This window comes from Haemorhous mexicanus, chromosome 13, assembly GCF_027477595.1.
Source record: "Haemorhous mexicanus isolate bHaeMex1 chromosome 13, bHaeMex1.pri, whole genome shotgun sequence".
Classification (NCBI taxonomy): Eukaryota; Metazoa; Chordata; class Aves; order Passeriformes; family Fringillidae; genus Haemorhous; species Haemorhous mexicanus.
In genome coordinates this window covers 6,000,496-6,014,002 of record NC_082353.1, presented here as the reverse complement: position 1 = coordinate 6,014,002, position 13,507 = coordinate 6,000,496, and the positions used below count along the sequence as shown (strand labels likewise).

Sequence of the window (13,507 nt, the reverse complement as noted above, 5' to 3'; positions counted from 1 at the left end):
CCAGTTAGTGTTGTACAACATGTTGAAGTACCTTGCATAAGTTGATGAATTTTTATTTTTGTAATCGGGAGGTGTTGATAATAACATTTGAAGGAGGTCTTCAGAATGCTTTTAGACTCAGAAATAGCAGTATTTTGTACCTCCTGTGTCCTTTTAGGGTCTTTGCTTTTGCCATAGAGCAGTCTGAGCAGAAATTGGCTCCCTTGAGCCCTGATTCAGAGGTAGCAGTGTGCAGCACTGTGTGGGCTTTGCTGCTTCCTCTGGCCTTCATAGGAGCTCATTGTTTAGACCATTTCTGCTGTTTGTAATTCACTTACCTTCCTCCTGATGAAACCTAAGCTGAAAGAGTCAAGGCATAGAATGCTTCTAAGTCTGCCTTTTTCTTTATTGGCAAATTAGAGATGGATAACAGTATTCAAATCATTTTCACCTTGAGAAAAGAGCAATAGTGGTCACCTTAAGGCAAATCAAATTAAGGGATAAAATTATTAATTTGTCAATGTTGTTACTATCAAATTTACCTATAGTAATGTGTGTTCCATCCTCTGAATTACTCACTTGTAGCACTGATTTAACTTTCTTTTTCTCCAAAGATTGCAGCTAAACAAGCTGCAGCTGCTGCTACTCAGACTATTGCAGCCTCTCAGAATGCAGCTGTTTCCAATAAGAACACAGCAGCCCACCAGCAACTTGTGCAGAGCTGCAAGGTAAACACAGCACAGCCCATGACAACTCTTGAACTCTGCTTTTTGGGGAACTGATGAGGATCACCTCCTATAGTAATGTTGCAATAAAGTTTCAAAAGAAACCTTAAAAAAAGGAAAACAGAACAACACTACATGTGTTCATGTCTGTGGATTCTGGAGAACTCTCATTTACTGCATTACCTGTGCATTGCTGAGCTACTGTTAGTGCCAGGTAGCACTTGGATCTTACACACAGCTTAGAAAAGGCTGCACAGGTGTGTAACTGCTCACTAACAACCAATTCACCTGCAGTAACTACTTTTACTACAAGCTTTGGTACAGATCAGCCAGTGATGGAAGATATGTGGAACTGTGCTGGAAGCACTGTACAGGGAGGCCCAGTTGCCCAGGAATTTGTGATTCCCTGACTGTGATTCTAAGTCTTGGCCCTGCATTCAGTGAATGAGTGTGACCTTCAGCAGGGGAGTAGCATCATGATCATCAGAACAGGCTGTTGAATCATACATGCAGAGAAATGGGACTGAGGTCTGGTGTGGGATAAAGGTGACCTTTGGATTTTCTGCAATGAAGGATGGAGTAGCAATAATGGTTTATACTATAATGGAGTGAAATTCTTATTTAACATATCAGTTATGGAATTGGTCATGTAACTGACAACTGCTCCTGCTATTCTGATGTTCCACCTCGAAGCAACTGGGACCTTAAATGTCACCATAAAAACATAAGTGACAGACCTTACAGTGGGGTTTCCATGATTCCTAGCTCAAAGTTTAAGCTGTAGGATCACAGATTTCAAGGTATGCCCGAGGTCAAGCACATTCTTATACTTCCAAGCTAGAATTCAGAGAAGCTGTTATCCTCTTGTGTTTAAGCCATATTCGCCAAAGACAGTAGAATGCAGAAGGATTTTCTTCTGCATCCAAGGGCATTTATGAGGGGAACAAGAACAAAGCCATTAAAGATGGTATTGTTAAAAACCACATCAACATTTTGCAATTACTTCTTGTTATGGTGCAATCCTCAGAAAAGTTTTAATTAAATAAGATAGTTCAAGTGTACTTCAGAATTGTGTTGTAGAGAGCTGCTATTTCGATATGAATTTTTAAAAGAGCAACCTGATAACTGTTGTTTACTGTTCATTCTAATTTTGTCTTGATGCTCATTTATCAGATGACAGAGAAGATTCAGTATCTACTTTTTTATATTTTTGTGGTGGTGGTAATTTAGTATTGCACTGCTCAAGTGTTATTGTGAAATGGGAGGACAAGGCCCATGAATGTGGACAGTCCAGGAATCAAATTTTAGCAATATATGCTTGCAAATGCTCCAGCCCTGTGTGAAGCTTGTGTTGCTGAAAGCCAAGAAAAGTAGGCTGAGGTGCTTGTGTGTAAAAGAGAAAGATTTTTTTCTTTTTTTTTTTTTTCCCAAGAGTACGTCCTGCTTTCAGAAAAACAATCACCTTCACTACTGACATTTGAACATGCAAAGGAAATAATTAATATTTAATAAAGGAAATAATTAAATGTACACAATTCTGCATAAAAATCTTGGATTGTCTTCTAGGAGCCTTTAACTAATAAGTAGATTGAATAATGATTTCTTAAGTGGAACATCTCTAAAAAAGTCCTATTGTGTATTAATTTGCTTCCATGCATCCTAAATTAATTCTAGGACAGCACAGAAGTGATTTACTCAGGGATACCTCAGTTGTCTTTAAGGGAAGTGGGAAGGCTGCTTGTTTTATTTTCAGAGGATTTTGAGTTTTTATTTTTTTTACTGAAAATCTTTTCCCTTTGTCCATTTTAGAATGTTGCAGACCACATTCCTCAGCTGGTGCAGGGTGTAAGAGGAAGCCAAGCTCAGGCAGAAGACCTCAGTGCCCAGCTTGCTTTAATCAATTCCAGCCAGAATTTCCTTCAGGTGAAGTGAACCAATCCTTGCAGTAGATGTAAAAAGCATTTTTTTAGTGCTGTATATTTTCATTTGTGATAAATAACCAGTAAACTGTTAAGAAACATCTAAGAAGTTCACTGCTGTGAGCCATAGACAAGCAGAATTTTGTTCCTCAGGTTAGGTTGCCAAAATCCACTGTAGCTATAGAGAGTGAGAACTGCTGACATTGAGGTTAAAAGTAACAAGAAAAAAGTATGTTTATGGAGAGGAACCACTCATTGCTCTACACTTGTCTTCTGGGTTAGAGTTAAGAGAACAAAATGGAGATAATTTAGCATCTTTCCAGGTAGAGGTCTGAGTCTGAGTATGTGACAGGCTGTTGTAACCTTTTAGGCAAGGTAAACTTCGTGTTGGAGCAAGAAATTTCAGAATTCCTCAGAAATAAAAGGGAATACTAGCATGGTTTTTTCGATATTAGCCTGCATAGTAGATCTAGATTGCTGGTTTGGGGAAAACACAGAATTTGACTGTGTGCTTTTCTATAACATCTTAAAATAGAAAGATAGAATACTCAGTTTTGATAACAAAATTATTGGCTTATTGAACATTACAAGAAACAACACCAGAAACCAATTGTCTGTGTAATGGCATGATCATTACTTGGCATCAGCTAGTCTTACCTTAAATGTGAGGGTTGTATGCAGGTTTTTATGGTCCTGTGTAGGCAGAGGGATCACAAACCATCTTCTCACTCTCTTTAAGTATTTGCTTTATGATTCCCTCTGGAGTCATTCACATGATTGATCCACCTCCCCTGTGGCTGTATGTGTGTACAGTGGTGATGATGAGAATCAGCAAAGATTTTTAGTTGTATCAGCAGTAATCCCTGTGTAGAGGCATTGCTTGAATTACAATTTTAATTTCATAGAATTTTGGCAGAGGTTAATATTTAGAAACTTAGAGAAATTTGCCATCTCTGCCACCTTGAGCTAATTGTACCACATGAATGCTGAGTGGCAAAATTTCACATTTCAGTGTTTTTAAGTAGTCTACATGAGTATTCAAAGGCCCCAGGCAGACACTGGAACCAATGGAATAGTCATTGTCCCAGTACAGCACAGATGAGTCCTGCTGCAGAGGGCTTGGAAATGTGACAGAATTCTGACAGGATGTCCCAGCTTAAGGAGCAGGAATGTGCTGGTCATTAAAGAAAAATCTAGAAACCTCATGAGTGTGTGAATGGAGGAAGCAGTTTTATTGAATCCCAAACCTTCTTTAAAGAAAATGAGCTGGTAAAACCATTTGTGTTCACTCTTGTTCTTTGAACAGCCTGGAAGTAAAATGGTGGCATCTGCTAAAGCTGCTGTCCCCACAGTGACTGATCAAGCAGCAGCAATGCAGCTCAGTCAGTGTGCAAAGAATCTTGCTACCAGCTTAGCTGAGCTGAGAACTGCCTCCCAGAAGGTAGGTAAATACTGCTTTTAATCTGCTAAAACAAGAGGACTTCTTGTCCCCCTGAGGGAATGCCTCATGCTCAGGCAGTGCTCACCTCACACTGCTGTATTTTGTGCACAATTTGCTCAGACTCCCAGGTGGCCTCTGTGTCATGAGAGAAAGGAGAGGGAGAAGTGACAAGAAAACTGAAAAAGCTTCTGCTGCCCTTTCCATACCAGCCAAATGGGAGCAGAGTAGACAGAGCAGCACATCAAGACTCTGAGCTGCTGTTACATTCAAGGGAGAGCAGGGAAGATGGAACACATCTCATGCCCCACCAAGCCAGTGAGAACCCAGCTACAGCTCTGTTGTGCTGTAATTGTGAACTGGAATCATCATCTGTAACGTTCAGGGAAGCAGAGGCTCTGAGTTTAGAAATCTGTGTGAAACAATGTGGGGCTTAAAAAAATGCAGGTGGAAAGTCTGATCTTTTTTGTGTGTGTGTGTACACTGAGGCCTGAGACCAGGACTGTAGCATTGAGGGGGCTACAGCTGAGCTAATGCTAGAATTTCCATCTCATACTGGTGAGTGTGGGCTGCCACATCAGGGAGTCACTGGGATTTTGGTCATGATGCACAGAGAGGCCACTGGTCCAAGGGGAGGTCCAGAGTGCCACAGTTACGTTCTCAGTCCTGGGGCTGCCTGCTGTGAAGGAGCATGCACATAAGGCAAGTGCACCTCATTCCCCTGGTGCCTCTTAGCAGGGTGTTATTCTCTTCACAGACTGAAAATATTGTTCAGAAGTTTGGAATCTATGATGTAAAACACTTAGAGGGCTCACAATGGCCTCTAAAGTAGGAAGAGAAATAATATGGGAGGGAAGATTAGATCTGAAGCATTTACTGTTTCTGAAAGTTGTGTACAGCTGCTAACAGTGGTGCTGATCTGATTTCTGAACAGGCTCATGAAGCTTGTGGCCCAATGGAAATTGATTCTGCTTTGAATACAGTCCAGACACTCAAAAATGAACTGCAGGATGCGAAGATGGCAGCTGTGGATGGACAGTTAAAACCTCTCCCAGGAGAAACTGTAATTGAGGAAGGATGTTCTTCATTTAAAAACAAACCAAGTTAGCTGTTAAAAACTTAAATATTAGAGGCAAAACAAGTCATGAAGCTTTGGAAAATGATCATGCTGACAGGATTTTGCACTGATTCTCTTAAAAATTGTTTATGTTACTACTACAGCAACAGTATGTTCTGTAGTAGAGTTATAGGACTGTAGGGCTTCCTCCTCTGTTGTACAAATTACAATTTGTTAGCAGTAATATTTTGGTCCTATCAAAAAGGACTTCTTTTCACTAGTGACAATGATGAGAACTCAGGTCAGCCAGTTCTACTAGGCTTAGAAACTGAAATAGTTTATTTGGGAGAAAAGAAAAAGCCCTTCCTGGATGAAGGTATTTACTTCCATTGGTAATTGTAAAATAGTTTTATTGTTCACACTACCTAATATGTTAATTTAGTTCATCCTGAACAGGGAAAGCATGTTAGTCAGATTTCAGAGAACCTGTGTGTGTATTCAGTAGTTGAGGTGAAAGTTTAGGTTTTTGTGGAGTGAGTAATTTTTCAGTACTACTTAAAACAAAGTGTATTTTTGTTGAGCTTAAACTAAGTAATTTGTCCTTTGCAATTTTTTTACAGCTTGAGAAATGCACTCAGGACCTGGGGAGCACATCCAAAGCAGTGGGTTCTTCCATGGCCCAGTTGTTAACTTGTGCTGCTCAGGGCAACGAGCACTACACAGGTACTGCTTTATTCATAATGGCTCTGTGAAACCTCTTTCCATCACCTTGAGGAAAGGTTTCTTGTCACAGACTACTTAAATCAAGAAATTACTTCATTTTGTTGTAGTGCTGACAGTGAATTGTGGTAAGTTTTGAAGAATTGAGTGTGACTCACACTTCATAAAAGAACAGTGATGCAATCTGCTCTGTCTTTAATCAGAATAGATGGGGACATCTGTTGTTTTTGTAAATATGTGCCACTGAAACTCTCTGAAAGGCTGAAATAAAATGTATTGCATTTTAAAGGTCAGTGCCACTGGAAATGTTGCCATGTCCTTGCAGAAGGTTTAAAGGGTGCCTCAGATATGTTTTGAAGCTACAGAGTACAAACATAGTGGGGACAGCTTGGTGACATTCAGAACTGCATCTCTTCCTAGGTGTTACCAGTTCAGATGTTCAATGCAGCTGCTCTGGCTGATTCATTGAGCACATTTGCATAGTTTGAGGTAAAGCCAACAGGAAACCTGGGCACACAGATTCTACAGTTTATTTTTGTACCTGTACTTTTAGTTTAGAAACAAAAATGCCTTAAGAAAAATGCTGTACAGGAGGGACAAAAATATACTCATAGATGTTAAAATGTTCTATGTCCTTATTTCTGTTAGAAATGAAAACTGTTGTTGCAGATGCTCCCATAAGATTTTTTGTCTGGTATTACTGATAAAATGTGTTATGGCAATTACCACTTCATTGGTTATAATAGCATCTGGGCTCTAGAACTTACAGTAGCTTTCATTTGAAGCAAATGGAATTTCATCAAGATAGCTCATGTTTCTGTCACATAGTTGTGCAGAAGTAGGCACCAGGTATCAGGCAAGGGAGTACAGATTCTTGCAGCTGTTAATGAATAGCTAAATCTAGTAGCTCTCTTACATCAGATTGTAGGAAACCCTACAAAACAATGAGTTCCTTTCCAATAATTTCATAAATAGGAGAAGGAGACCATTATTCACATAGTCCTATGCCTTAGCACTGGAGTTGATAGATGTCCTTTAACAGAAGGTAATTTTATTACATCCTTTCTGTGACTTCATTCAGTTATTTTTACATGTTTTTACTCACAGTGATGTTAGATGATATTAAGTTGTATCATTAGTAATGTCTTTTTTGATTGCTTGAAGTTAAACTGTTGTTGTGCTGTGGCTCTGAACTCCTGTACATCATTCTTGCAGACAATCACTTGCTCCATAGCTTGGAGTATGAGTTTTTCCTCATCTACAGGTTTTAGCTTTTCTTCTTTTTCAGTGCTTCACTAGGATGTTGTCACTGGTATAGAGAGCTGTGCCCAGAATGTGGTCTTTGGGCTAGAACATTTACTTTATGGCTTCACTACAAGCATTTCAATAAGCAAATGATACTGTGTATTTCAAATGTGTTCCTGTGTGAAGATTTTCTTTTAAGTTGCATTTGCAGTGTTATTTTGCAATAGGATCATTACCTGCAAGATCCTGTCATGAAATACAAAGATTGTCTTTAAAGGTACTAATAAAATTCTTGGTGCAATGTGACCACAGGAGTTGCTGCCAGAGAAACTGCTCAGGCCTTGAAGACTTTGGCTCAGGCAGCACGAGGGGTTGCAGCATCTACCAGTGACCCTGTGGCAGCCCATGCCATGCTGGATTCAGCCAGGGATGTCATGGAAGGCTCTGCTATGCTGATCCAGGAGGCCAAGCAGGCCCTGGCTGCCCCAGGGGATGCAGACAGTCAGCAGAGGTTAGCCCAGGTAAGCTGGGACGTGAGCAGCTGCATGAGTTGTCAAACACCCAGTGAATTTACTCCAAATCAGCATTGAATGAGGAGAGAGAATGACAGAAAGTAAGGCTGATAGATATTTCAGACAATAACATCATGCCTAGGTTAAACAATGCAGATGGTATCAAGTATGGTATTTTAGTAATCTCTTAGAAAGATATACAAGGATGCAGCTCTGTGCTTTTACCACAATATATGGGAGGAGACTGCTTGACTGCAAAAGTGAGACAGCCATTAAACTGATAATTTTCAAATAAAAGATCTATATCCATGTTGCATTCAAAAAGTGAATGTGTTTTCTTCATGTGTGGCACCACTGTTTGAATTCTTTAGGAGTGACAGGTTCTTTTTTTACTGATTTGAAAAGTTCTAGAATTGGCCTGCATCGTAAATAATTTCTTATAAAGATATCTTTGTTTTAATCAGATATTTGTAAAAAGTGGCATGCAACAAATTTCTGTGATTAGTATATAGATAACTTCAGGGGATTCCCTTATCTGCAGTGCTGCAGCCTTTATCCCAGGTGCCAGGAGCAGTTGTGGGGCTGCCCTGCCAGCACCATCCTATCCCATGGATGAGCCTAAATCGAGACTGCAGGGCAGCAAATGGAAAAAGTGGCAGCCCTCAAAAACATTTCTGCAAGGGTCAGAATGTAGGAACTGCTGGCTATGGAGCAGAGGCTGTGCCTCCTATTAATGAGCACTTAAACCTCTCAGTGTAATGTGTTCACCTGTGTGTTGCAGGTGGCAAAAGCAGTGTCTCACTCCTTGAATAACTGTGTGAATTGTCTGCCTGGACAAAAGGATGTGGATGTGGCCTTAAAGAGTATTGGGGAATCCAGCAAGAAACTCCTGGTTGATTCGGTAAGATGGCTTTTCATGTGCAAATATATGTTAGAAAACTGAACAGCAAATCTGAGTTCCTCATGTGTCAAATCATTCTTTAAATGAGCACTAAGTATACTTCATGTAAGCTGTGTTTAAGTTTATGCATCTTTAGGCAGCTGCTATTTAGACTGAAATATTTTTACAGTTTTATGGGCAAGGTGAAATGTGTCTGTGACTTCGGAAGGCAGTGTTAAAATGGTATAGATTGGTATTAACTTTTCAGTTTTGAAAATGGCAACTTAGACTTAACATTCTGAAGAATATGAAAATTAGAAAATTGTAGTTCATCTCCCACCTAGAAGTGATCAGTTTACTTGAAGGAGCATTGTGATCTGTCAAAAAATGCTTGCTCAATTTGTGTAAAGAGTAGAATTGTTACTTTGTTCAACAAACCTTTTTGCATTGGTAATTTGCCAGAAGATGATAATATTTGAACAGCTTTTTTTTCCTGCATTTATCACTGACCTTGTTATCCTGTGAATGAAGGAGGAATTGTATTTTGATATGTTTGTGCAATGCCTTTTGATAAAACCAGGGGGGTTTTTACCAAACTGGTTTACTAGAGAGAGTTTAGAGTAATTTTGAAGAGCTGCCAAGAGTTGTGTCCCTTGAAAAGCTTACAGGCTTGTCTGTCCCTTGAAAGAAACAGCAGGACACAAGTTGCTGGACAGATTTCTGGTTGACAGCTGTCCCATAGCTCCAGCTCACTGCTTGGTTGCATTTGGGGTTCTCAGCACATGTTGAACTCTCCGTGAAAGGCTGGTGTGATGTGAAAGACAGTAAAATAGTGAACTTTGTCTCTTACAGCTGCCTCCAAGTTCTAAGTCATTTCAAGAAGCTCAGAGTGAACTGAACCAGGCAGCAGCAGACCTGAATCAGTCAGCTGGAGAAGTTGTCCATGCTACACGGGGCCAAAGTGGGGAGCTGGCTGCAGCCTCTGGAAAATTCAGTGATGACTTTGATGAATTTCTTGATGCTGGTATTGAAATGGCTGGCCAAGCACAAGTAAGTCCTTGATCGTGTCAGTTGAGGGATAATCTTGCCATAATCTCTGGCAGTGCAGCACATTGTTTATGTAGCACTTCAGTGCAGCACAGCATGCTGCTGTGTGAGATGTTTGTTGGGTGGGAGTCATCTGGAGCTGTTATCTGGAAAGAAGAGAACTCAGCATTTGCATCTTCCACAGGATGTTGGTATTTGTTTCTGTGTCCAGTCAGAAATACAGCTTCATACCCTCTGTAGTTTGAGCTGCAAAGGTACAAAGGTGTGCTGAACCTCTGAGCTTGTGGAAAGGGTTGCTTCTTTTTTGGAGTATAATTTAGGTGAATGCTGTTGAAAATGTAGCACCTTTCTTTGCTGCTTTAGAAATGCTTTAAGTAGATGAAGGAAATGATGCTGTGGTATTGCTCCATGGTGCTGTGGACCTGCTACAGAGTGGAGCAAGCCCTTGAAGAGGGCTGCCTAAAATACCATCCTTGGATCTGACAGCAAGCACTTGGGCTTGTGTTCAGTGATTTAAAATCTGGCAGAGTTCTACTCTGATGAGCTCTAACAATCAGAAATGTCACACATTACTGAGCTCATTCCTGGTAGTTGGAGATACCACCTTTAGTTTATCTTACTGGATAGAGTTGTGCTGAGTTACAGTAATTGGTCATTTGGCAATGATTAAGCATAACACATGTCAGCATATAAAAAGGAATTGTGCATCAGAAGAGATGGGAGGACTTGCAGAAAAAAGAATCTGCAAATGGTTTTACCTTGGTTAGTAGGAGGACCTTGCAAATCTAAGAAATGATTGCCACTGGAAAATGGTCAGAAGGTCCTGAGTGTATCAGTCCTTACAAGTCATTTATGAAAGGTCTCTCTAGAGCAGCTACTTTGTAGATAGAACTGAGTAGAGACATCTGACAGGGGTTGGTGGTTCTTCTCCATCAGGACTCCCTCATAGATGTTCCAGATGTGTGAAGTGAGTTAGGCTCCATATACAGCTGACTCTGAAAGTGAGCAGTAGTGAGGTACCTGAGTGTCTCTTTAGCTGTGGACCACACTGACTTTTAGAATGTTTTGTTTGAGGCAGTTCAGTGAAGGCAGAGGTAGAAATGATGCTGCAAATGGCTGCTTGAAATGAGAATCCAGCTGCTAATGACCTTGTTGCCCTTGTGAATTTGCTGATCCTGCTGACACAGGGGGTGGTTATTATTCTTAGTTATTAATGGCTGATCTTTCAAATGAGAAGGCCTTCTGTGTGTAGTTATTTGGCCTGAACAGAAGCAATACCAGATATAATGGGTGACTAGCAAAATGTAGGGGTAGGGAGGAAGTAGAATGTAGTAAATACAGAGTAAAAGCTATTCTATCAGCTGAATATTATACAACCCCTTTACCTAAAACTGTGAACTGACTGTTAAAAAAATGGGCTCACTTCTACTGATCACTGGCAGGAGAATCTAGTCACATATGTTTACTGTGAAGATGCAGTACTTTTCTGTAACTGCATTTAAATACAGGTGTCCCTTTTCAAGCAATGTCTTAAAATAAGTAATAGAACATCCAAATCAGAATGTTGACCAAAGTAAGCTTATAGAAAGTTATTTTATGGGGAAGATGACTTCCTGGAGGATATTTTTGTGTGAGCAATCCCAGTTAGATGCTAGAGAAGCCTGTGGGCTGCACAAAGGGTGCCAGAGAGCCTACACTGACTGAATAATGTAAAGCAGTTGTGCCAGGCAGAGACACATAAGAGTCTTGTCAACAAAAGCATTGTTCAACAAGTAGCGAAGTTTCTTCATTGCTCATTTGTGAATACTACCACTGTTAGAAGCCAAGCTATTTGTTGTAAGGGTCTTTTTCTGTTATGTAAGTGAAGCTAGAGGCACCTGTGTGGGCGAAGGATGGTTTAAGCCATCCTTCTCTGAGCTCACCTATGTCAGTGGTTTCAGGTGGATAAATAAACTGGGTTTCCATGTGTGGTTTTAGCACACTCTCTTGATTGCTCATTTTGTACTTAATGTTATGCTGCTCTGGCTTTCCAGACTAAAGAGGACCAGATTCAAGTCATAGGTAACCTCAAGAGCATCTCTATGGCTTCCAGCAAGCTGTTACTGGCTGCCAAGTCTCTGTCTGTTGATCCTGGAGCTCCTAATGCCAAGAACCTCTTAGCAGCAGCAGCAAGGTAAGGATGTGTTGCTTGCTTTGTTTTCCTGGGCTATTTGCTTTTCTCTGAGGTATTTATATTGTGCTTATATATTCTTCTGCTATTGACAGTTAAGTGAGTGGCTGGAACCTGTAGTTATGTTTAAATGGAAGTAGGCCAGAGGAGAGTCGCTGATGTTGGAGTAGTTCATCAACTGGTGTAACTTGTTACCCTTGGTGGAAATAGGAACAGCGTTTGAGGACTTGGCCTGGTTTTTTAAAGGAACCAGTGTATTTTACTTACTGTTTTCTCACCATCTGTGTTCTGACAAGGCAATAGCTAACATTTAGCTTCCCAATCCCTGAAAGAAAAGAAATGGAATAATATTCTTAGATAAAATGTGCTTAAAAATAGTAGTTACCTATCACTAACAGTGTGCATGTGTGTATGATCAGGAATGCTTGAAAGGGTTAGATACTACATTTCTGCAGTGGAGCATACAGTTTAAGGATCATAAATCCACTCCCTGAGTAAAGGGCTCCTTAAGAACTCACACTGCTTGACTTTGTTGATTTTGTTTAAAAAAAAATACATCTGTCTTGCCTCCCTGGAAATAAATAACATCTGTGAAAATTACAGATAACCAAAGGCAGGCTGCTTAAAAGCGAAGGACTCGCATGAGGTTTTGTTACTGCTGCAGCATCAAACTGCTCCAGATTTCTGCTTTAGGCTTGGAGCGTTCCTGATTGGAATGTAGAGGAATTTGACCCTAGTGAAATCCAGGTAGTTGCAAGTTCCTGCCAGGTTGGTATTCCCTCTGTGGAAGCATGTAATAGACAAAGGGAGGTGAGCCAGATCAAGCCTTTAGCTGTTCTGAGTGTGTGCGTGTGTGAGACCTTACACAGACACCCCGTAGCTGTGGGAAGTTAACACAGCACCAGTTCTGTTTGTGTTTAAGGTGCTAAGGTGACACTCTTCTTCTCAGACCCTCTGTTCTGGCTTGTGACAATCTTGCCAGGGCTCTCTTCTCTTTCCCTGCTATGACATGGTAGGGGTCAAATATCTGTACTTTGTTTTTCATGAAAATGAAAGAAGAGGCACAGCTTCTTTATTTTAAGGTAGTTTTTCTTCTAATTTTTCTCTCATCATCTATGGTACTGTGATTAGTCTGGGGGTTTTGCTGGGTTTGTTTTGCTTTCTTCCCCATTTGTACCAGCTGTAAGACACACCAGCTTTTTCAGTAGTCTTGTCTTCCTTGTGGGGGCATTTTTCTTGACCACCTGTGACAGGGCAGCAGCACTGGCTGAGTTCCCTGCAGGGTCCAAGTATTTGTGTGTTCTATTTGATGAAAACAGATGTGGCCCCTTTAGAGTCCTAGCAGTCCTCTGCCACTCTGGGATTGGTGTTTGATGGGTCACCTTCCTGCTTCTATTGTGTCCAAATGGTTTTCAGAGTAATGTTTGTACACTGGATGGATTCCTGGGAGAGGTACTTGGTGTGTAGTAATCATATTTGTGAGACTATGTGACCTCTTCTACAAAGCTGATAATTCTCTCTCTTCAATTGCTGATATTCTCTGAGTCAATATGAATTGTGTCTCAAATTAAAATCAACAGCAGACAAGATACTTTTGTGTGAAACTTCTCTGGGAGTGAACAGAACTTTCAATTTTTGTCATATATTCATTCCTATGTCTGTATGCAATGATTATTTTCTGATGCATAGAAATCACTGATGTTCAGCAGGTGAACACCAGGTCCTCCACAAGGACACCAAAGCTGCTGAAAAGGGTAGGAGTCTCAGTTAAACGTGTCTATTAGTTTCCATTTTTTTTTGCCTTGGAATTTAACA

General features: G+C 40.5%; 1 protein-coding gene across 6 annotated transcripts in view; it reads left to right on the top strand.

Annotated features, from left to right (window-relative positions):
* The window catches only part of TLN2 (talin 2), a 142,519-nt gene that overhangs the window by 85,062 nt on the left and 43,950 nt on the right, over positions 1-13,507 (top strand). For all 6 annotated transcript variants that reach the window (XM_059858121.1, XM_059858122.1, XM_059858120.1 and 3 more), the window contains 9 exons: positions 594-707; positions 2,514-2,627; positions 3,930-4,064; positions 4,996-5,124; positions 5,739-5,841; positions 7,396-7,604; positions 8,377-8,496; positions 9,328-9,525; positions 11,556-11,695. In XM_059858121.1, coding sequence (XP_059714104.1) covers positions 594-707; positions 2,514-2,627; positions 3,930-4,064; positions 4,996-5,124; positions 5,739-5,841; positions 7,396-7,604; positions 8,377-8,496; positions 9,328-9,525; positions 11,556-11,695 — 1,262 coding nt within the window. The remainder of the gene's footprint in view (positions 1-593; positions 708-2,513; positions 2,628-3,929; positions 4,065-4,995; positions 5,125-5,738; positions 5,842-7,395; positions 7,605-8,376; positions 8,497-9,327; positions 9,526-11,555; positions 11,696-13,507) is intronic.